The sequence below is a fragment of the Anopheles maculipalpis genome, chromosome 2RL (assembly GCF_943734695.1).
Source record: "Anopheles maculipalpis chromosome 2RL, idAnoMacuDA_375_x, whole genome shotgun sequence".
In the NCBI taxonomy this organism is placed as follows: Eukaryota; Metazoa; Arthropoda; class Insecta; order Diptera; family Culicidae; genus Anopheles; species Anopheles maculipalpis.
In genome coordinates, this window is record NC_064871.1 from 20,269,414 (window position 1) to 20,293,096 (window position 23,683).

The window sequence follows — 23,683 nt, forward strand, 5'->3', positions numbered from 1 at the left end:
TTTCCACAAATAGGTTCACAAATGCATCTCTCGCCTATCTCGCCCTCACAGTAAACTAGCCCCGAACGAGTTAAGATTTATGGTAAGTTTCAGTGTCACCCTACTTTTCGGACTCGTTTTGGACGCTCCAAACAGCTACACAACTGTGTTTACGTATCGCCCCCTTGCCGCATCGATGTCGTATGTTTTGGTACCTCAGAATAGCTTATTTTCCTTCTCCTTAGCATCCACTCCAACACGCGACATCTAACATCTTATGCCGTTTTCAAATAATCCAAGCGTTTGCTGCATCGGTGTTTGTGTGAGTGTTTGTGAGAGGGAAAGGGAAGCAGGTGGAAAAAAGAATTCTTAGCCAAGTTTTACTTACCATCACGAGCCAAACATTACTCCGAGGTCCAAGTTGAGCGATTGAGGGTGAGAGAAAAGTTACATCACTTCGGCAGTGTCCATGGTTTGGGGCTGGTTCTGAAGCCTGCCCGACACCATACACGACAAGACGAAGCAAGACAAAGAACGTGGTGGAGCGATGCATGAAACATTTGGACGCCATCAAACCATCCGTCAGGCACAAAGCAACCCTCGCAAGTGCCCCGGTCAACCTTTGTCCCGTTGTGTCCTTGTAAACAGGAGAGACCAAGTGAACGCGTAGCATCAAACGTACTACAAACTTCTTTTCTTAAGCTAATACCATTCTTCATTCGTAAGCACAAGAGGGTTGTTACCGGCTTGACAGGAGGGGAAGGAGCCCTGGAAAGGGTGGCGAGTGTAACGCAAATGCATAAATTTTCGCTCCGCACGCAACCTGCAACTCTGTGCAGTCGGTGCAAGTGTGTAGTGGTTAAGGTTGTAATGCCACAGCGATGCCCGTCTCGAGGTCCTCTGTTGTTACCGTTGCAGGGCAGCTAATGGAGAGCGATATGAATTGTTGGTCGCCGAGCTTGTGAGATATTTTGTTAAGACGCCTCGGGACGGTCACCTTACGGCGCCTTTTTGAAGTAAACACTGGAAACGAAACCGTGTTCAAGAGCATTCTTCACGTCCTCGAATCGGTCTAGAAAACTTGACTAATGAAGCTTTATGATTAGGAAGGATGGGCATATGATTTAGTTTATTTTTGTATTTTTGAGAGAATACTTTGTTGTGACAGCTAATAGTGAAGCTGTTGGATGTATCACTTGGAGAAAATCGAATGGACCGTTTAAATTATTTAAAATTAGAATATGAATATAGACAACAGCAGGTATGTGTTTATTTTAAAAATTTATTCGTTTTTTACAATGTACAGTGGTGAAAACACCTTTTAAAATAATTGTTGAGTTTTCAATAAAAAATACATTAACAACATAAAAGCTCTTAACCTCTATTACTCTTCATCTCAATTAGCCAGAATATTTTTACCAACTCCACATACACATACACACAGTCTACCACCTTTCAGTGCGATATGATGGATGAGGTCAAGTTTTGGTTTTATCGCACATTTACGTATAGCCCATTTCGTTTGCCACAACGTCCTAGTCTGAAGCGCCACAATCTTTATCGAATTTTTCGTTTCGTCCACCTCCAAACCATCATCCATAACCACCCGACCCCCGGTAGGCAATAAATCCCCATTCAAGAATATTTAGCAGTGTAATTGTCGTGACCGTTTTAGTACAGCTCGACTTGGTCGGGTGAATTTGACGCGGAAATAAAACCATCCGTCTGTCTCACTCTTTGCATGAAAAAGCTTCCATTTCTCCTTACGGTTGGGGAAAAAATTCTCCCCCGGAAAGCTTAACCCGAACATCGGTCGGTTTTCGGTTCAGCAAAAGCACATTCCAAAGCTTCAAACCGAACTTCGTGCGTTCGGCTTCGGAGGCGTTCGGAAAATTGTTTTGGTTTTCCATTATGTTCTGCACACCAGAGGAAAAAGGGATTTTCCCTGTGGTGACTGAACTACAACCGGACTGACGAACAAATTAAACCAGCAACGCAAAAGCCGTCCCGTTCAAGACAAACACAACCGAACACCCGAACGTTTGTTTTGGTGCGATCGAGAGCCGACGGGAAGCTCGGGCAAGCATGCGAGTGTGCGTGCGTGATGTCTTTGTGTGTGTGCGTGTGTACCAATGGAAGCAGGAGCAACCCGAATGGAAAAAGGCCCGGTACCACGTAATACAACGGGCCGTCGGTTTGCAGTCAGTTGCGAAAGGACCGTTCTAAGTGACGTGAGCCGAGCCGAAAAAGTGCCAGTCCGCTGTGCCCGTTCTAGCGTGTGCGTGGCAAATTTTTGCAAATTGCATTCGGCCACCGTTGAAATCCTGCTGGTACTGCCAATCGTTCCCCCTTTCGTGCCTCATCCAGCGCAACATCGGCTTCAAATCTAACCGACTTGCATTCTGCATTTTGCACGATGCACACCACAGGGAGGGAGTTCGAGAGGGAAAAGTGCAAGTGCAGTGTGTTCGTGCAACGGGTGCCACGGTTGGCTCGCTTGGTTCGCTAGGGGAATAGAAAATTCGTTGCCAAGTGGATCGAGTACGTGCAGTGGCGATATAATTACTATTAAGCCCGGAACCGCAGTGAAGCAAATATGGATGTGATGGAAAAGCGTTTCGGGTGTTTCGTTGGTGTTGGCGATACACACAAATAATCGCCTGATGTTTGCTTTTGCTACGATTGATTTTCGACAGTGTGAATTGCTGTAATTGGATAGTGCTAGTGAAATAGGAAATTTCACATAAACGGAATCAAGTTAAGCAAATCGATTCATTTGTAACGGAATTGGTTTGATCATCGAGGCAAAAAAAAAAAACAAGTTAATAAGGAACTAATGACATCATTTGTACCCAATTAATGCTCCATTATCAATACATAAATGGTGTGCTATTCTTGACAGAAACTAATCGAACCAAAACTGTGTTGGCTGAGAGACAAATTTACAACTTTTTACTGCCAAACAGTTGCTTTGCTGTTCCATTTCATGACGAATCCTTCCTGCTAGACACACGACTGAGTAGCCAAGGGTGAAATGTAGGACGTCACGAAGGTCTAAAGCCAAGCCCCCAACATAAAAAAAACACTCATGAGTCACATACATACTAATACACCGTTCAATTTGGCGTGTGTTGGGGCACAATTTCGCGTGCCATGTAGTCGCTGCGTGGTACCACGAATTCGTCATGATATACCTTTTCGCACGCAAAACTCCTTCTCTGCAAACAACAACAACCGGTGCGACGAAAAGGATGGCACAAGCAGCAGTCCAATACGAAAGGCATCTCGTCCACTGACTGAAAACTTCAATCGTCAAATGCCACCTTTGTGAGTGACACCTTCGTCGAACGTCGAAACGATGACGGAACTGCACTGGGGGATCCTTGGGGATGCAATGATGATTGAGTTGTCCTTTAGTTCGCAAGTAATGCAATTTCATGGTGCTACATAATGCGTGTGTGTGTGAGTGCATTTGTGCACTTTCGCAAGAACGTAGCAGAGAGTGTGAAGAATAAATTACTCAACGCACTTTCGCCCTTTGGGGGTGGAATTTTAATTGCATTCTTGAGGGATTGCTTCGGCACGAGATTAGATCGATAGCCGGGCGAAGCTGATCCTGTGGCATACAGCCTGCTCTCGATGGTCTTGGATAGACTTTGAACCGTGGAAATTGAGAAAGGAATTTCGCTGCTTTCGTTTGTAACACCTCTCACGCCAGGCGCGTACGCTATTCGCTTCCCTCTTTCAAGGGCGCGAAACAGGCTTACAGGTGCACGATGGGTAGCGTGCAGCGCTTTGCCCTACGGCACCAAAGGCGAGAGTTTCGTGCTCGCCGAAGATAATTAGTTTATTATTCTAATTTGAACTTTTCGGCTTAGCAGCGCGACGAGGACGAAATCGTAGAAACGCTGTACGTTCAGCAAATAAAGTAAAAAATCAAAACCAGAAAGCAATGTCTTCGCTGCGCTGGTAGATATAAAGTGTTTAAAGTCTGGCTAGTTTCGTTTCTGTATTACTTTTTATGGATCTGCTCTCCCTCCAAAATTCGCGGGCAAAAATCACAACAAGCTCCAAAAAATCATGAAAATTGAGTTACAAACAGAGACTCCCTGGCCGATGGGAAAAAAGTTTTCCGATTGGCGGGAAAGGCACTTGGGCAAAACAAGGAAATCGTTTTTCTGTTTAAAAAAAAGATTCTCTCATTAAATCAGCGTCCTTCTATTTTGTGATTTTCTTTCTTTTTTTTCGCCCTGAGTTCTCCGGAAACTAATTGAGTGTCAACGGAAGTATGCTGCTGAACAGTGTTGGTGTCAACGATCAAACGACATCCGCAGTTGTGTGTGCGTGTGTGAGCATGTGTGTGTATTTTCCCTTAACTCTACCGAACGAGATACGGAACGGCTTGATGGTTAACTCATTTTTGATTTACGTCCCGATTTTCTGCGCTATAAAGGGGAAACTCCTATGTGGAAAATCGAAGATCAATCGAGTCAATCGTCGAATTAGTGTGCCGTGCTTCTTGTGCACGAGAACTGCATCGCTACGGCAGCACTGTCGCGATAAACGCGGTTCGGTACCGTAGCCTGCCATTTCCCAGCGGCGTTATTCGCTTCATGACGTGAAAATTACATTCGTTTGTCCGTCAGTCACGCTGGCGTCTAGCGTTGGTTGGTTGATGGCGGAGTCGATTAAACCGAGTGATCGGTCGTGAATGTTCCGTGCCGAGCTGGGCCAGGGATAGGGTTTTGCATCAAACGCGTTTGGCAAACAAAAACTAGTGTGTCATCGTTGAGGAGCGATTTTTTGTTTCGGTTCTACGCTCCAAGAGCACAACGGAGCATAACTATCGTTTTAATCGTGCTGTACGTGGGCCAGATTTTAGTCGTGGATCGGTCGGGATGGTGGTGCACTAAACTGAAGCGTGATGCAACACAGTTCGGTACAGTTGGAGGACATTTAGAAATTCGCAATTTGGCTCCCGGAGAGTAGTTGCGCGAGGGCAGTTCAAATTCATCAAACGATTCAAAGTTTTTTTTTTTTTGTTTGTGCGTGGTTCGGTGCATTTCGTCAACGGGCGTAGATAAAGTTTAGATCTTTGATGTAGCGTAATGGAAGAAGGGTGCCAGTGAGATGAACTTTGTCGGTCGCTTGGAAGGTTGAGGAAGGAAAAAATTTGATAAACAGTTCAAACGGACTAGAAAGGACACAAGTGACAGAATGCATGCTGTGACAAGCTTTAAGACTCTGTTGAAGAATTCTGTTGCAAGTTCCCTTTAAAGCAAATTGTATCTATGAAGATGAAAATTGAGGTCATTTCAATCAAATCGTTAAAAGCTCCGCCGATCATTCCAATTGAGGACAAACACAACTAAAGAGAAACTACAAGCAAGCAAAACAGTAGCAAAATTCCATTAGACCGTTTCATATTTCGAATTTCGAACGTGTGTGTGTGTGTGTGCGCCTGTTTCTGAGTAGGTTTTATGGAAAGCTTATCATAGGGAAAAGTGTGGCCATATTTCATTCCCCATTTTTGTCCGCACCAGGACGATGCAAGAGATTTTCACATACTTTTTACGCCTCTTTGTGGGACCCCCAAAAAAACACTCATATCGTGCTGTATGAGTGAGTGTGCTGGCCCGGTAGACCTATCAAGCATAGTGCGCCAGCATTACCTATCGAGGGCTTCACATCAGCACATAAAAACAAACTACCCACAAAATTGCCAACCGCCTCACCAACGGGGACCTCACCGGGGGGGAAAAAAGTGGGCTGTGAGGTTGATTTTGATATTTCCCCAGCGGTAAGCTCCCACAAAATGTGGCCAATTTGCAGGCCTCGCTGGAAATATGAAGTGTGTGGTTGTGTGTATGTGTGCTTACCGTAATGTTCCTACTGAGGGTCCCTATCCTTTTTTACCCAAAATGCAGGTCAAACCGGAACGGACGGGCCGGTGTACACACAAGCGAACACATTGCCAAACATATTGCACGGCTCCACATGCCTTAGCCACACGCCTCGACCAGGTTTCGGGGGTTGATGTGTCTGCGGTATTGTCAGCCGGTTGTGTACGCGTGTTCAAGTCGGGGTTTTTATTATCTGTTTTTTTTTTTTTTTTAGTTTTGTTTGGTTGCTTCTGCTGTGCAACGCGTGATACAAACAGTTTGTTTTATTTATTTTGTTTTTGTTTCGGCCGGGAAGATTTTCCACGGTTCATTAAAGTTTCACTCCATTAAATGCGTTTATCAGTGAAACAGAGAAGGTGGAAAGCCAAAGTGCGGTTGGCCAAAGTGACAAATAAAAACGACCCACGGGAAGATTTCTGTGTGGGAAATGGGATCGCATACACTCATACACACACCGAGAGAGAGAGAGAGAGAGAGAGAGAGAGAGAGAGAGAGAGGGGAAATTAGGGTAGCCGTTTACGCCCTCCTAGCTGGCCGACTGACCTGAAGCTGTCAGCTAGTTTATTTAGAATTTTTCTCTTTCTGCTTTTCTTCACTCAACTTCTGTCAACTTTTGAAGAGCTGTTTTCATTTTCATAAACCAATTTGCCAGACGGTTTTATTGAAGCATGGTTGAAGCGTTTATAAACGGACGCAAACTTGAATTTGAGGGGATTTTTTTTTCTCTCTTCCTTTTGGGCTCCCATCAAAATGCTATCAATGTTGCAAAAAAGAGGGACCCCAGTTTGCTAGGCCGTGGGATCATTTCGCGACTGCAGTGTTTGTTCGGTGAAATAAGGTTTCAAGCAACAAGGTAAAATTGCGGTAGAAAAAGAAAGACTATTGATGCTATCGGTGGTTGCTGACCTTCCTAATGCTCCACAGGGTGCGCTTTTAGACCAGTTTATTGGGCAAGAATGGAAGTCCACTTGCAATCACCGTAAAAGTTATTCGCTGGCCCTTCCGTTTCGCGTGCCATTAGTGTTAACCACTCGCTTTCCATATGCGGCTGCTCGCTTGATCGCCACCTAACGGCGATCGTGGCGTTTATGGAAGTGTTATGAACGAGCGAGAGTGGCGTAGTTAATCTCTCCCAGCAAAAAAAAAAAAGAGGAGCCTTCAAATGACGAAACAAAAGAGAAGCAAATGGATCCAAATCCATCGGTGGAAGTGAGCAGGATCATAACAGCAACACCGCCGGAGGGTGGAATATTATTTTTAATGCGTCCACTCGGACGGACCATTCTGTGTGGTCCGTGTTTTGGGCCTGGTGTGAGTTAACCTTGAAATGCTTCGTCCATGGGACCACCTCTCCCGAAACAACCATCAGGCACAGAAACCAGAATCTGGATGAGGTTATTGTTTCCCGCTGGGGTTCTTCCAAAAAGGGTGGCACGATTCCTAAGACTGATGAACACACACACACACATTCTTTGCCCGTTGCTTCTATTAATTAACTTTCACCGGTAATGGTAATGGCCTTTCGTGTAGGACGTGTTTTATTTTTATGCTATCGACCAACGTTTTGTCGACCTCGTCTCCAAACTCCCCGACACTTTCGCCCGTAGTTCCGATATAAAAGTGAAAGCGAGAAAGAGAAATTAGCTGGTAATCCTTCGTCATCGTTTGTCTACGGTTTACACCCTCGGTATCGTAGCAGAAGGCAAAAGTGTTTGTGCACATGTGTGTGTGTGTGTATGAGTGGCAGCGTGTGAGGGTGTGAAAATATAATCAATAGAGCGCCAAAGTGAGGTTTGGGAAAAGTGTTCCAGTTCGCAGTATAATGTGCACGCATCGAGTGAAAAAGCTGCGCGGAAAATGAGATCCAAATGTAACGCCAACCGGCAGCAGCAGCGGCAGCGGTTAGCGACATCTAAGGCACAGGACCAGAGCGGCCAGTATTCTGTTGGTAAGCAGGATGGACGCACAGGAAAGCGTCTGGCAAGGACAAGAGCTGGTCCGCCACGGATGTCGCTCGGTGCGACGATGCTGCTGGTCACACTGTTAGGTCCGGCGCTAGATGTACGGCATGGGCCAAGTATGACCGTTAGCGGGAGCGAGTTCCCCGAGCGTGAATGCTGCGATCCAGTTTATCCACCGATGCCCGACCCGGAGCCGATTCCGGGTCCGGCCTACCCGACGACGACGATTTCCACCTCCTCCTCGTTTCAGACCGGCCAGGGTGGGAGTGTGGGCGGTGGGCTAATAGGTGGGGGAGTTGGTGGTGCTGGAGCAGGATCCACGGCAGTGGGAAACGAGCTCGGTGGTGGGCTGATCGGCACGGGTTCCGGTAGTCAACTGTCATCCTCGCGACCGATGCATATCGGTTATTCTGGTAAGTTGATGGGCGGACAAGACGTTTTACTAATTTGGTGAAGACAACTTCTTGGTACTATGGATAATGATACTTTATAGGAAATAATGCTTGCATAATCAACAAAAATTTCTTATGTGCTGCTGCACAGATAATATCTGGTTGTGATAAATCTGTCCAAAGTCTATAAGGACTAAGTTAATGGTGTTATTGGAACCATTCGCCTAACTAAAGCTTAAGATTAGCTAGAAACTTATCTTATTGAATAAATACATTCATAGTTTTCGAATGAGTAGAGCTAGCTGGATGATGCAGTCAAGGTTTGTCTTACAATTTATAAACATGAGACGCGCAGTCCAGTCATATTGAAATTGCATATAGGCTAACAGGAAATATACCTTTTTTAACATGTAATATTTTAATCTTTTGTAGAGTTGACACTGGTCCGGGGTTCAAATAAAAATTGGAAGATTTGGGGAGTGCTAATCTTTCCCCCGTGGACTGATTAGTGAACTACGTGGTATTAAGTCTTTTATGCAAGTAGATTGTCGGCATGACTTAGAAGGCGGTTAACCTTAGATGAAGAAGGACTTTTCATATCGTGGTGACGAAATAATTCTTCAAGAATCAATATCTGACGGCAAATTTGTCATCAAAGCAATTCATAGAACGTCTATTTACTCATGACTTTGTTAAAAAGAATATTACAATTACAGACTTTAGCTTTGTATACAATTATTAACCTAAACCTAAGAAATAAAGCGTTCTATGCTCGAACTTGGCACGTCGTATGTAGATAGCTCATGTTTCGTCTGGAGCTTCCCGCGCTGCCGTTGATGCTGGGGCATGTTGTCAACACTGCGTGGCATGTTATGGATGTATAGAACATTTTTGAAATATTTTTTTTCTTCTGGAGTACGTTTTCTTTAATAACAACTGAACGAAAGAGAATCTGTTTTAGTTGTTGCTCTTTTTGCATTCCAAATGTATATGAGTTTTGTGGAAAATATTTCAAGAATCGTTGTTTTTGGTAACATTTTCCCAACCACCTTTCCGTTTGAAAAAGTAAACGGATTCTTCACTACATTTTAATCGGGTTTACGCTTTATTTGATCAAATTTAAATTCCAATTTTAGCTGTTTTTGACCGGTAGCATAGCGGCAAAAATTAAATTTTCTTTAAATCGAATAATAAAGCAATTGGATACTTTTTTCCCTCCCGCAACAAACTGACCAGGCTTTCTCACTGTAATCACACACACACACGCATACATTCGTTGTGTGGAACCAAAACAAGGGGAAAAGCAAAAAAAAGGGACCAACCTGTATCATATTTCATCTATTTTTAATACGTGCATCCTCACGCTTGTCTTGCACACCGAAAGGCAAAGCCATTGGCGCTCCGAACGATTATTTTTATGAATTATACCGTTCGAATGTTTATGGGTCATTCGTTTCGGTTATTTGCTCACTTTTCGCCCCACTGTTTTTTGCTTCTCTCACACACAGTTTACACGTTAGATGAAATGGTTGGTATCAGTGAAAAAAGGGCAGTGCTGGCTAGCATTGTTGTTGTGTCGTATTTTTTTCCCTTTATCTCTCTTTCTTTTCTTTTCCTTACTTTTTGCTGGAACAACTAAAGTTCCTGCATCCAAACAAGGCGGTGGGCCCAGATGAACGACCCTGAAGCCTCGGTCGGTCAGGTAGAAAAAGAAAATTCCCGACACACACACACACGCGCACGGTAACACCCGGGATCCATTTCCAGGTGCTAAAAGGCCGGGTTCTCTGGAACCCACATTTTTAGCCGGCTTTATCGAGTGTGAATATGTGCAAGGTCGGTTTGGGGCGTGTAAAAGTGTGGCCTACGATGCTGTGTAATATGAAAAGGTCGGGTTACGCTCGCCGGAAAGGTTGAGTTCAAATGACTAACCTTTTTTTTTTTTTGTTGTTTGGTGCTGTCTTTATTTTTTCACTTCTTATTGCACCTGGTTCTCCGAGCGGTCCTTTCCGGGTCGGGTACGGTTCAAGAAACACCAGCGGAAAAAGGGAAAAGAGTTCAAAGTTTGCCTCTGAACCGTGATATGAACGACGTTTTATGCCATTTGTTTCTAGGTGCAAGTAAAGAATAAATGGTTAGTTTTGGTTCTTTGGCCTTACACGGAAGGTTTGACCAAGCCCATTATGTCTAAGTAAAGGATAACCAACTTGTCGTTAAGGCTCGGTGAAGTATGTGAAGGTATAAAAACGAATTATGTATTAAAATATTTTCCTCAATATGTTGCGGTAGTATAACACAAAATGTTATAAAGCTTGTTGACGAGGAATGTATGTGGCATATGTTGTTGACATAAACGCACTTGCAGGACTCTTAACTCCATGCACAACACATACAAAATTGGAACGCTTTTAAATCAAATCAATAATTCAGAGTGAGCAAATGAACTTTAGTTTTTCCTGCAATAGTTTTTGTTTTTGAACGATTGTTGAACCTGTTTTCAATGCAAACTCGTGCTCAGCTTGATTTATGATTTGTTCATGCGGGGTACATTTACCGGTCTGTTGCACATTTGATACGACACGCCGACACGCAGATGCTTTTTACTGAAGTGTGAAATTGCTTCCTACGTTACAAAAGGCCACTGCAGCCTTTAACGCAGCACGGATATACCTGGCTAGATTGATGGCTAACACCATGAAGACAAAAATCCACAATGCATTCTTAGTAATGCTTTCGCTGCAAAAGATTTTTAGCTCTATGTCAAATTGCCGAGCGGAATAAAGACCTGTAAGATCATGTTTATGCTTATTTTGGGACTCATAAATTATTTTCCCAAATTTATTCGTTGTTCAAGCATTATGCAAACATGTATGAGAACCAGAAACAAGAAACAAAGCTAAAAAAAAAGTAATTTTGTCCATAAAAAGACCCATGTTTTACTCACTTCAAACAGATAACTTCTAATCCAGCATCACACAGGGGGAAAAAGCTTCGGTGAAAAACTGAAAAAAACCTGGAAATAATGCAACCTCCACACGATGAAACACAGCGCCCTAGTTGGCTAAAATCTTTCTCTCACATCTGCCCCACACAAACGAGCTACAATTGATTTTCTTATGCCCGGTCCGATGAAAAAAGTGGCACCAGGAACCAGAAGGCGGATGCAACTTTCACTTTACCATTTTGGCTCTAACGAAAGAAGAAGCAAAAAAAACACCCTAAAAGAAAACACAAAACTTTTAGACCGTACCGACTCAAACACGAGGGCGGAAAATGTCAAATATTTACGACAATTCGTTCACTTTACTTTTCCACCCATCGCTAGTCAGTGAACCAACGGTGGGAGGCTTCCGTAAACCGAGCCGAAACCAAAACAAACGCACTTCCGCTGGGCGATGAAGCAAATTCAAGCGACAAGCTTCAATCGTATCGTAACGATCGCTTCCCAGGGAACGAACTTATCTCTGTGTTGGTGTGGGGTAAGTGTCACCGCAAAACTTATAGTTCACCACGCACAAAGAGAAGTGCAAAACTCCCCGAGGAAAAGGTCCATTTCGGTTCGACCGCAAACATAAGTGAGCTGGCACGGGAGGGAAACAAAAAAACAAAACAAAACAAAAAGCGAAACGACTCCCTGACCATTGAACGGGAACGGAAATCGAACTTTTCTCCGAGACAAGGAAATATCGAAACAAAAGGAAAAAAAAAGCGTAATGTCATTAGGGCAATCAGTGACTCCCACCGGGGAGGGGCGCGCAAAGCGTGTCATCAAAATCGTCACCATCATCAACGGCATCATCGTCAGTTTCCGTCAGTGCGCTATGGGTAAAGCTCAGACCTCCTAACCGTTTGTTGACAGTACTTATCCGATTCGAGCGCGTACGGTGGAATGTGCGTCCTGGGAGTGTGGATACTCTGTTTACGCATTCCAACCGGAAACTTCGTCCTGCACACGTGTCGGGCATTTGGTGTGGTATGTCCCGCCGCTCGTGCTACGAAGCGCGCCAGGTAAAGGCAGGCAAGGCGAAGCCGGGGGGATGTGGGCGCAAACACAGCAGTATGACCGGTAAAAGCATTTGGAAAATCCTGCAAGAATTTATGATAATTTTAATGGCAGATTGAGGCATCAATGGGATGGAAAAAATACGCGTTCCCGGTGCACGGATGAGGTTCGATGCAGGGTAAGGAACCGGAAAATATTGGTCCCGAAATTGCTGGAAACACTTTGAACGCACTTTGATTTTGGCGTCTGGCTGAATGTTTCCGCACCATACTACGGCTGAATTCAACGCTTTGCCGGCCCGATGCGCGGGTGATAAAAATGAGAAAAATGGCCAAATTAGCTTCCATTACTTGGGGACCCCTTTTTTTGCCTCGGTGCGGTTTTGAATGTATTTAAAGCTTTTTTCTTCTTCTTTTTACGCTCTCAGCACACCATTGTTGTATACTAGCGGAAATGGACTAATTATGTATATTGACCATTCGATTGCATCGCCTCGCCAAGGACCTTTTTCACTTTCCGCTTCCGGGTACTGTCGGGCGAAAGGCTACATCTGACCGCGGAATTGTTGTGAGGTGAATTTTTTTTAAATTCATTTCTCTGCAAATCCTTAAAAGGTTCTCAGCGCGTTGATGTTTTCTATCGCTACTGGAGAGAACATTGCGAGCCCCCGGCACCAATCCTTGAGGGCAAAGTTTGTGCTAGGAATGAGACTTGCAATTAAAAAAAAAAGGACACGCAAAGACTTTTCACCACAGCATCTCTTTAAGAGTATTCGGTGTAAATTTTTTTTATAAATCGTTTCGATAGTGTGACAATAAAAAAGTTGATCGTTTTCGCTGCAAAGTGTTCATCTAGCGACCGGTTCATTCGATAAGGGTCGGAAACAGCAACAGCAGCAACAACAACAACAACAAAACTGGAAAAAACACAGTTCAAGTTCCAGTGACGATCGTGAATGTCATCAGACCTTCGGAAAAAGGGGGTTTTTCGTTTTCAATTACCAACTTTGCAGATTAAAGAATCAATTAAAGAGCACTGCGACGGGTGATTGCATTTCAGAGGCTTTTAGTTCCCCCCGTAGGTTTTTTGTTCTCTCAACCCGGGGATTGAAACTCGGCCCTAGCCCTACGTTGGCGCGCTTGGAAGAAAATGTTTAATCAACTAAAGAGCCGGATAAAGTTTAAGCTGAAAACCGGCAGTGGCAGACAAACTATTGCTTGCAAATAGTTTGCCGTACTGATCGTGTTCGGTTTGTGCCGATGGGTGAATAAGCTGGTACTGTTTAGTAAAGTTTCGGGAAAGCGGATACTTTGCAGTATTTTAGTTAAAGCTTTATCGAGTTCTCTTGAGAGGGGATCTCACAATCGTTGGGAAATTTTGTAGATAAAGTATAAAATTAGAAAACTTCATTTTTCAATGTGATTATTTCATCGAACTAATGTTTCTATGCTTTTACATAAATTAAGAAAATATAATAATCATACTAATATACATGGGGAAAATTTAAGGATAATATTGATGGTTGCCGTCGGTAAGTACAATTCGAAGTGCAGTTATTTTTAACTATGTAGCAATGCTAGCGAACAAGAATTAATTCTAACGGTATTCTAAACGGCTAAATGGAATCATTTGTATTTCTTGAATGTAATAATTCAACGTGCTTGAAATCAACGCGTCATTAACAGGTTGGCTGATAAGTCCCCGGTCTAACAAAGAAAAACACATTTTTTTGTCAAAATTCGTTTTTATTATTCCACATAGTTCCCTTCAAGAGCGATACAACGATTATAACGACCTTCCAATTTTTTGATACCATTTTGGTAGTACTCCTTCGGTTTTGCCTCAAAATAGGCCTCAGTTTCGGCGACCACCTCTTCATTGCAGCCAATTTTTTTCCCTGCGAGCATCCTTTTGAGGTCTGAGAACAAGAAAAAGTCGCTGGGGGCCAGATCTGGAGAATACGGTGGGTGGGGAAGCACTTCGAAGCCCAATTCATGAATTTTTGCCATCGTTCTCAATGACTTGTGGCACGGTGCGTTGTCTTGGTGGAACAACACTTTTTTCTTCGTTCTTTTTTCGTTCGTCAAGCAACCAAAAGTTGCTTTACAAAAGACGCTCTGTCTCACAAACTAATTGACATACAGACGTCAAATTTTGACACGAATCATTTGAAGGTTGGTGCTATATAAAAATAATATGTATTTAATACTAGCGGCGCATTCTATGTGTCAGACCGGGGACTTATCAGCCAACCTGTTATACTTATAGGTGTATTTGCGCCGTATCACGTGTTGCGTTTGGTTCCATGAAGCATTCTATATTTCGAGAAATCAAGCGAGGGATTGAGAATTTTTTCTTGTCAAAAAGCGAAGGTGTATGATTTGTCATAAAAGTTAAGCCTGCTATTAATGAAGTCTGTGAGTTTTTGGACGCTTTCAAAGGTTTGTAATCCAAACAGAAGCAGTCATTCGTTGTACTGTGGCAGATTGTTTTGGTCTCTCCAATGTAATTGAGAAATTACCGGAAACTACGTACCTGGAAGAATAACATTGCAAAGTTTTTATTCTATTTATCCATCTCTCTGCATAAGAACACGAAGTGACCTAATTATATTCTAGAATGGGTCTGGCTAGGCGTCAGCATAACGGTTTGATGCTCATGGGATCGTCAAAGTATTCTATCATCTTAAATATTAACAAAAATGCTCTGTTTCTGTCCCTGAATCCCGCATTTGATCTTTTTTTGTCAAAACTTGTCCAAAAATAGCATAATTGTAATTCAGCCATCTAGTGGAACGCTTAAAAACATCACATAACACTTGTCAACGCAAAGCTTCGTCTAGTTCAACGAAAAGTTTCAACAACGTTCTCAACTGTCACTGAAATAGTTTGAAAGATTTTCATGACCTTCTTTTACATATAATAGGGAAGAAAGTAATAGTCAGTTACACTCACTTTAAAACGAATTACAGAACTCTATTGTATCAAAACTTCCATCAGACCAAAACACCTTCGAAACAAACGATAAAGCTGACCATAGCTTACCTAATTATCAGAAATCAAAGTTCAGTCGGATGGTCGCGAGGTTCTATCTAATCACGAAGAAAAATTGACACCAATGTCTGACACTGATTTCAATGTATTCCACCGAGATACACCTATTCCCGATTTCCCAGTCGTTGTCGTCGTTATCGACGTCGGCGGAACTTGATTTGCCTGCACACGGGATTCAAAAGCTGACTAAATGAACAACTTCATAATGATTCCTGCCCGGCACCGAGTTTATGGAACGCAGGCACACACAATACACAAAGGCACATTTTCCTACTGACCAAGCAATTATACAGTTTCATGCTCGACAAACGAACATCTCGGTTACCTTACGCCAACACCATTGCTCCCTGGACATGGTTGCTGGTCCAGAGCACCGCCAACAGTTCACTTAGAGGCCACACCATTGTGCTATGGTAGGGCGGGTCCAATTCGTCAGTTTCAATCATCCCAAACATGAGCACCGAGCGACCCCAGTGTGCCCTTGCTCACTCCATCGTCCATGTGACATTCCTTTGAGCGTTGACCGAAATGACCCGCGGTCGAGACTTAATTGAATACACATAATTCTTCCACCCGTTACCTCGCAAAGCTCCCGTCCCGTTGCCATTCCGGTGGATTGTTCAGGACCGAGTGATTCTATTTCGCATTCTAACCATAGCCAAGCGTGGGTTCATGGAGCAATGCAATGGTCGCCCGTGAGCGTGGAGCGGTGTTGACCAGGACGTACCAAAGCGTGTTGTACTTGGTTGGATGGGTTAGGGCTTCGTAAAATCAGTCCTGTCTCTCATTTCACGCTCACTGCTGGTGGTGACTGTGCTGTTGATGATGACGATGATCGTTCCGCAATGGTTGGCTCGGTCTAGTGCTCATGCTGCACATCGTCATACATCAACAGGCTGTTTGAGGATTGCATTAAATCTCTCTTTATATTTTCATTACGTCTCGAAGGGTTCAAAAGTGATAGAAGGAAGATATGCTGGGTTCGAGAGTGTAGAAGGGTGTTACAATTTGCAATGAATATGCAATTATAGGAAAAAAAAATGCTCGCCAAAAACTGTTTGCAACAAACACAGGATCTGGTGTGGCCATAAAGTATGCTTGGAAACAGAATATTTGTTAAATGTGGATTACTTGGGTGGAACTTAAGTTAGGGATCAAAAACGTTTCCATTGAAATGTTCTTTCTAATTCGTGAAAGGAAGTTCCGGATGTATTAAGCAGTAATTTATTTATTTTTTTTTCATTCCGCACAACCCACGAATCATATGCAACTTTAATTATTAAAATTATTAGAATGATTGCTAGGGGAAAAAAGATGTGTAAGCGTTTCTGTGAAGGTGGAATGTATGCACAACGAACACATAATTTACTCTAATCAATCGAATTTTACCCACGTCCTCGTACCACCCAAAGTCCACCGATATCCCAGAAAATGTTCTTCAACCTCCTCAGTCGGTGGCCTAAATTAGCTAATAAGCTCAAGGTAACTAGCTAACCCGTAAAGAGAGCTAAAAGGGTCCCGATCGAAACTAGGCCAACGACGGGACTGTAAAGAAACATTTGCGATTGGTTTCCGTCCCGCAATCGAAACGACGACGTCGTCAGGACGGCTTGTCTTAGTTTTCTTTTCCGCTCTTTAGACGGTGCAAGCAACGGTGCGGTTTCTACGCAAACCGTTTGCTTGATGGGAAAGGTTTTCATTTCCGTCGGTCCGTGAATGATTTTCCCCTTCGGCTCGGCTCACCCTACGCTACCTCTATACTCCCAACGGCAACCCATTCTCGGGAATTTTGAACGGACGTGGGATTTTGCGGGAGTCGCAGCAGGTGAATTTCGGTTCCGCTCGACATGGTCTATGAATTATTCGATAAAACTCTTCCCGGTAAATGGGTGACTGCTGGCTGATGACAGAATAGTGAGAAAGCGAGTTGGATGGAAAGGAACAAATCAAGAGAAATTTGGGTGAAGCAATCTGTGAGGTGGCGAATGAAGTGGGAAGAACGATGAAAATGAAAACGAAACGAGATTGCTTCATCGGAAAACGGAAATGATTTGTGAATTTTAGATACTTATTATCATGTAAATCAGTTTTATAAAAATAAAGTACTTCCCCATAACTTATGGTAAAAAAAATTGCAATGGTTTTTATGGACATTTTGTTCACCAAATCAAACGTTGTCTCGTGTCAAACATCACCAAGCACCAACGTTGAACTAGAGGTTGTGGTTTGTCAACAATTGAACGAAACAAGATAAAAGGGCTACTCTTACAGCACTCGTCCGGACCACTCGTTCACCGTTCGTACCGACAAAATGTATCCTTAACGAAACGTATCTTAATGCATGGCGCCATTAACCGTAAGCCAGCGGGATCGATCTTGGTTTTGCCAGCCGAGAAAACTCGAAAAAGCGTGGAGAAAAATCAATACCAGAATATCACTTAACATCCGCTCCCACAGGAGCTCTTGACTCGGGAAAGCAGGAAAAGCACTAGTACCTGGAAAAGCGGATAAACACATCGATTGCCATAAGCCTACATGGGTGTCTCCTGCTTCGTGCCAGTGGTTTTGCACTGCCTGGCGGCTAAGCAGGATAAGAAATGTGCGACCAGTTTTATCGTGGCAAATAAAGAAGGAAAGCAAGAAGAAAAAAAACCGACACGAAGAAGGGAGCATTATCCTTTTGCAGTCCTTTCAGCGAACCGGTTACCGTTTCACTGGTCGTTTACGTTTTTGTGGCCATACGCTTTCTGCGGTTGCTTTTTGGCAGGATGAGTGGTACTGAAGATTTGGCAATAGAAATGGGAGGAAAAACATAACGAAAAAAAAAAAACACGCTCACCGTTTGGCAAATATTCTTGATCAGTCGAATCCTCTGTTAACTGCGGCCGGCGGATACTGGTTACGGTGTGCTACAGGCGGTAAAAGTCTTCTGAAGAAGATATGCAAAAACATTTCATCCGATGTGAAGCATTCGTGAAGCCTCGGGATCATACTGCGAGAAGCGAAGAAATGGCGAAGACAAACATACGTCACGGGGAAAAGTGGATACGTTTTGACGACAAAAAATCGACGCACCTACCAGCAAAAGTCGGGTTAAACATACACACATCCAGCACCAACACAAAGTAAAACGCATACTCACGAAACTAGAGAAACCCGCACCGGTAGCCCCGGTATTCCGGCTGGCAGCTTTTGCTTCCCATTTCACTCCGTTTCCAAAAACGAAACCCCCGGGAATGACGATTGCGAAAGGTCGCATCGTTTCCGGACGGTGGCACGTAGCGGAAACCTCTCCTGCCGGTTGGCGGTGGAAGGTAGTGGCACGATTTATGTTTTCCTGTTCGCCATTTGTCTCCGCGTGATGCAGATAGCGAGGTACGGGCATAAAAATGGGAGGGGCTGCCATCGTGCTGAGTTGGGACAGGGCATGGCCGCAAGGAAAAATATCTACCGGAAACACCAGGGAACGAACGGTATTGGCGTTTTGACTTTTTTTTTTCATTGGTTAGGGTTGACTCCCTTTCTCCGACCCTTTTTGCCATTATTTGTACGGGTAGCGGCAGTCCGGATGGAACTGATTAGATGAAAAGTTTTGCGTAAACGATGGTAACGGTGCAGATTGCAAGTTTTTGTGTGATGTCATGCTGCTCAGAACGCTTTCAGTGCGATTATTTCCGCTCGGTAGGTTTCTCGCCGATATCGTGTTAGTGCTGAGTGGTGTAAAGTGTTCGAAGATTGATTGTGCAGCCTATATTTAGGCGTTGAGTATCGAACTATAAATTGTTGGTCATTTCTTTGGAGTTGTTTAACACATTTAATATCATAATTGGAGGCTATGGTGTTATTTTGTTATTGGATTTGAAGCACAAAATTACAAACATAGACATATGGATAAGTACCTGTAAAACAAAATGTAATTTGGTCTCATTACTCACTTCAAGCCGAGCGACACATTCGAGGCACAGAATAGAAAATAAAACTCCATCTAACATGCATGTCGTGCTGTGAGGAACGGTACACGAATGCAACACGAAACCAATTGCCATCGGTGCGACGCTAATGCGCTTGTAATTACTACCATCTTTCCGGGTTTTTCGATGTGCTAGAGGAGGTAACTCCAACAACCGGAATGCTTGTGGCCACTTGACGAAACAATAATTTTCAGCGCTTTGTTGAACATGAAATAGAAACTAATAATAATGGTCTGTGTTGTTCAATTCGTGTGTAAGACACACACATACACAAGGTAGCATTCACGCAAGGAAAGAAGCCCTTCCCGGTCTAGTATGTTGACAATAGTTTGGTTGTGTGCAGGTGAAATTGGTACCCTTGGCTGACTAGCAGGTTTGGAGGTGCTATCATTTAGTGCGTTCGTTGTTGGTCGGGGCATTTACGCTTATGGGGTTTGTTCTGCACTATGGTCAAAACTATCAAGCACAGGATGATCGAACTGTTTTTTTGCTTCAACTGAAAAAAAAAAAAATTATTTTCTATTTTATTTTCTGCTATAAGAAAAATTGTACAAAATACTGGGCGTCTCCATCGATACATTTCATGTGCGAAAAGTTACTACAACTTCTGCTATTCTGATAACAACGCATGCATAAGTAAAATATAAGAATTTTCAAACTCTTAATATTTTTCAATAAATTTGCTGCATTCAGAAGCTTTGAGATGTGAAAACATCAAACACATTAAGATTTTGACCACCTCCAACTAGCAAAGTATCCCCTTTAACAATCAATTTGAAGAGTAGCACCGTCTGGTGTGGATACCCTGTGGCGTGAAATCCTCGTCATTGGTATGTACGAAGGGTGCACGAGACACAGAGCCGAGAGTTCGATTGCGTGTCGAAGGTAATTTCTTTCGTCTTCTATCGGATGCACTGTCTGACACTCGCTGTTCCTTGTTTGGGGCTACTAGTGTTTCTTTCACACGCAGTATCACACACACACACACGCACCCGCGCAGGGAGGCGAGGGAAATGGGGTCGTTAGACATAAATGCGTGTCGACATCTACGCACCTGCTACCGAATGTTTGGGGGCTGCGCTAGGATAGAACGGGGCTTTTGATGGGAGCGAAAGGTGTTGTCTTCGTGTAAACGGCCTTCACCGCATGAGACAATTTAATTATTGGGACTTGGGGTAAAATTATGCAATAATTAAGTGCTAATGGAAGGGACACAACTTTCGGTTTCGGTGAGACTACTGCTTAACTCATAATCAATATCGAGAGCATGTGTAAAACATGGTGGCTTAGAGTTTTTGTGCAAACCACATTCGTCATTTGTTCATTCTCGGGTCAGAAAGAAATGGGTCATATTTTAATGCAGTGTTTATTTAAGTGAATGATATCCGACTTATAACTAAACTTGTAGCAATTCAGCCTGGCCGTCCTTTAAGAATAAAAAATTAAAAATAAATTGTACGCTTGAGTCTTTTTCTAATTTTTGTCCTCTTATTAATGGAGCTGCCAGCGGATGTAGAGAATATTAATGGTTTAGAGTTTTAATATTTTGTAATTTTTCCTTCCTTTTCTCTTCTAACAAATTTAAAACGCTCTTGAAAATAACTAAAAACTCATCAGGAACACACAGATCTTCACAAGACACTGAATATCATTTTCAGTTCTATCATGCTTTAATAAGAATTATACGACAAAAATTAAAGCATGTATCAGACATGGTTAAGCGTTCACTCTTCCGTACCGTGTTGCGTTGGTCTTGAGCCTTTGAGCTAACAGTTCAGTTTACTTTACCAACCCCTCCCGGATCGGATCGAATCGCTGTCTCAGCGCATTGCAAACAAGCAATCTTCTTCGTTGTATATGTGTGCACAGAAGAAAATTTGTTACGTGTTCGTTAGCATGCACGCAAACCTTAGGCCAATTTCACACAGCGAATGTACCGAGAAGCCGAACTTTTCCGTTTCTTTACCAACGTCCGGCTATATCTTAGTATACTGCACACAAACACCTACGTACATCCACACCTACACCGGGATTTACGTATTCGGCATCCTTGCTGTAGTAGCAACCGCGGGCAAATAACTTCGTGCACACTCTCTGCTCTACCGTAAGCATGATTTGCCTTTCCCAAATTCTGCCCACGAAAGGTAGGCACAACGGCTGCCAGAATTATCTTTCATCACCTTTCAGCGGTGGCGGTGTGTTTCGCACCCGAAACGCGTAATCCCGCACTTCACCGGGACGCCACGGCTAAACCACGCAAGCCATCTACACCGATTGGGGAGATATTTTGCGAAAATATGTAAGGTATTTTGTTCGCCTAAAAACGCTCCTATGCATGGGAACCTTCGGTAACCTAGTAGAAAGGCGTCGGAAGGCACACAGAAGCAAAACGCAAGAAAAACATCTCCAACGATGAGAAGCTGTGATGGAAAACTTTCTCTTTCATCTTTGCCACCACAAACCGTGGTAAGGCGAAACGGTGCCAGCCGGTATCTTCAATCCTCAACCTCAACCCCAAGCTTTCAGCATTGCGGAAATCCGCACCAGTCCGCGGCATACGTTGCCACATTGGGCCAAGGTGGAGGAAAACATTGTTTCGTTGTTTCGGCACTTCGGTTCGGCGGAAGTTTGAAGCGTGTTTCGTTCGACCAAGAACGGACGGTCGAACCCGACCCGACACCACCACCGTGATGGAGGCCTAATGTAGTGCGAAGTGAAGGCATGTATTGTTGGTGTGCGTTGCTGGTGCGTTAGGAACGCACCCTAATTACCGCCATTGGAGGAAGGTTGGTATGTTTGTGCTGCCATACCGGGGAACCCTTTCGTAGGCTGACGGCTGATCCCTTTCCTTCATTAGTGGTCAGCTGTGGATGGAAACAGGATGACCATCATGTTGCAAGCGTTTGTCAAAATTACGATACTGAACGCGATGGAACCCGGAGGCCGGTTTTGGGAAGTGATTAGCTGCACAAGTTTTTCGCTTAATTGCCTAATGAAGCAGCAGTTTAAGAACTCTCGTTCGATGGACGACACTTGGTTGGGTGAAAGAATTGATTTAACTTCTTTTGGGAGCAAACCGAAATCACATTACGAAACAATCGTACAAGAAAATGCTCGTTGCGTTTGGCTTTGATTCTTTGACTTTGTTACGTTACTTTTCGCTTGATACTCAAAAATTTACCTTATAATGTACAAGACTTGACATTAAATATCCCAAACAGCAAAGGCACTTTCTTAGTCTTCTCGGTCACTCGCAATAAAGCCAATAAGTATTTAAAACATTCATTAAACTCATTGAACATTAACTTCCGCAAAACAAATACAAGTTTCCGATCGGAACGCGTATTATAGAACATGTTTGAATAAATATTTTCTTTAACAACCGGCAACAGGTACAGCGGCAGAATTCTTTAATCAAATTTGCTCATAACGGTCGGTGTGTTGTTCTTGTGCCGCAGTTTGCTTGCTCGGTATGCTCCCAAACCGGTAACAGGCCTTTTCGACCAAACAAACATGGGCTGTAAACCAAACCCGGTCCAAGTCCGAGTCTGGGTGGCCAACGCTTCGCATCGAAAGCTCTCCGCTTGGTCGGAAGGCGGCACCCGGATGAACGCGGGTGGACGGAAGTTTATTTGAAAGTATCTTTCCTAACCTTTTCCTAAGAGCCTAACCTAATAAAAATAAACACACTGTGCCCAGAATGAACAAGGTCATGCGATTGTGGGAAGGTGGCCCCCAACAAAACAGACGCTGGGTGCAATAAAACGGCTACACGATACCACGCCAACGGGCTGGAACGAATGAACGTAGGACGCACCACCGCACCACGCGCCGCCGCACGCACGCAGTGGTTTTTCGGAGGCTTTTCCGCAAACGAGGACACATCAACCAGAACCACGTCCAGAATGCTCGGTGGCCCTATCGTTCTCGTTGTTTCTCGGGATTCTGCTCTCGCTCGCACGCTCGTGCTCTGCACGGTTTGAAACGTTCCGTATTCAATTATTCATAATGCTGTGCTGTACACATTCAATCCTTCAGCACCCGGATAGAGTGAGGTGCGGAATAAAGCCGAAGAAAGAGATGATGAGAAAGGCAGTTGGCAAAAGAGGAAACAAAAAATCATTACTCCGAACCCCGAACCAACCATCTTATCTGCCTGCTTCTCCTGCACCCATTCCCCGAGGATTGTCATCAGTTCGGGGCCGGGAACCGGACAGGCAAACGAAGAAAATCAATTTCCGAGAATTACGGCATACCCGGTCGACACGACCCAAGGCAGTTTTCCGGGCCAGATTCAGGGTCCGGGGCCAACTCTTCCTTCATTACGCTTTAATGAGCGAAACGGTGCTTGAGATGAATGGGCACGGAAGACGAGAGAATTCGTCTACGATTCACGCAACCCACGATTGGAAAGTGAGTAG

The 23,683-nt window shown here is 43.8% G+C and overlaps 2 protein-coding genes across 6 annotated transcripts in view; one reads left to right on the top strand and one right to left on the bottom strand.

Moving 5' to 3' along the window:
• The window catches only part of LOC126559328 (complexin), a 553,464-nt gene that overhangs the window by 52,208 nt on the left and 477,573 nt on the right, over positions 1-23,683 (bottom strand). The gene's annotated exons all lie outside the window — the stretch shown is intronic.
• Positions 1-23,683, top strand: part of LOC126556797 (uncharacterized) — a 109,820-nt gene that overhangs the window by 4,858 nt on the left and 81,279 nt on the right. For 3 of the 5 annotated variants that reach the window (XM_050212313.1, XM_050212308.1, XM_050212310.1), the window contains exon 1: positions 7,696-8,256. The exons of the other annotated variants lie outside the window; for them this stretch is intronic. In XM_050212313.1, the coding sequence (XP_050068270.1) occupies positions 7,740-8,256 (517 nt within the window). In that variant the 5' untranslated portion in view covers positions 7,696-7,739. Of the gene's footprint in view, positions 1-7,695; positions 8,257-23,683 lie in introns of those variants that run through there. 5 annotated transcript variants of the gene reach the window in all.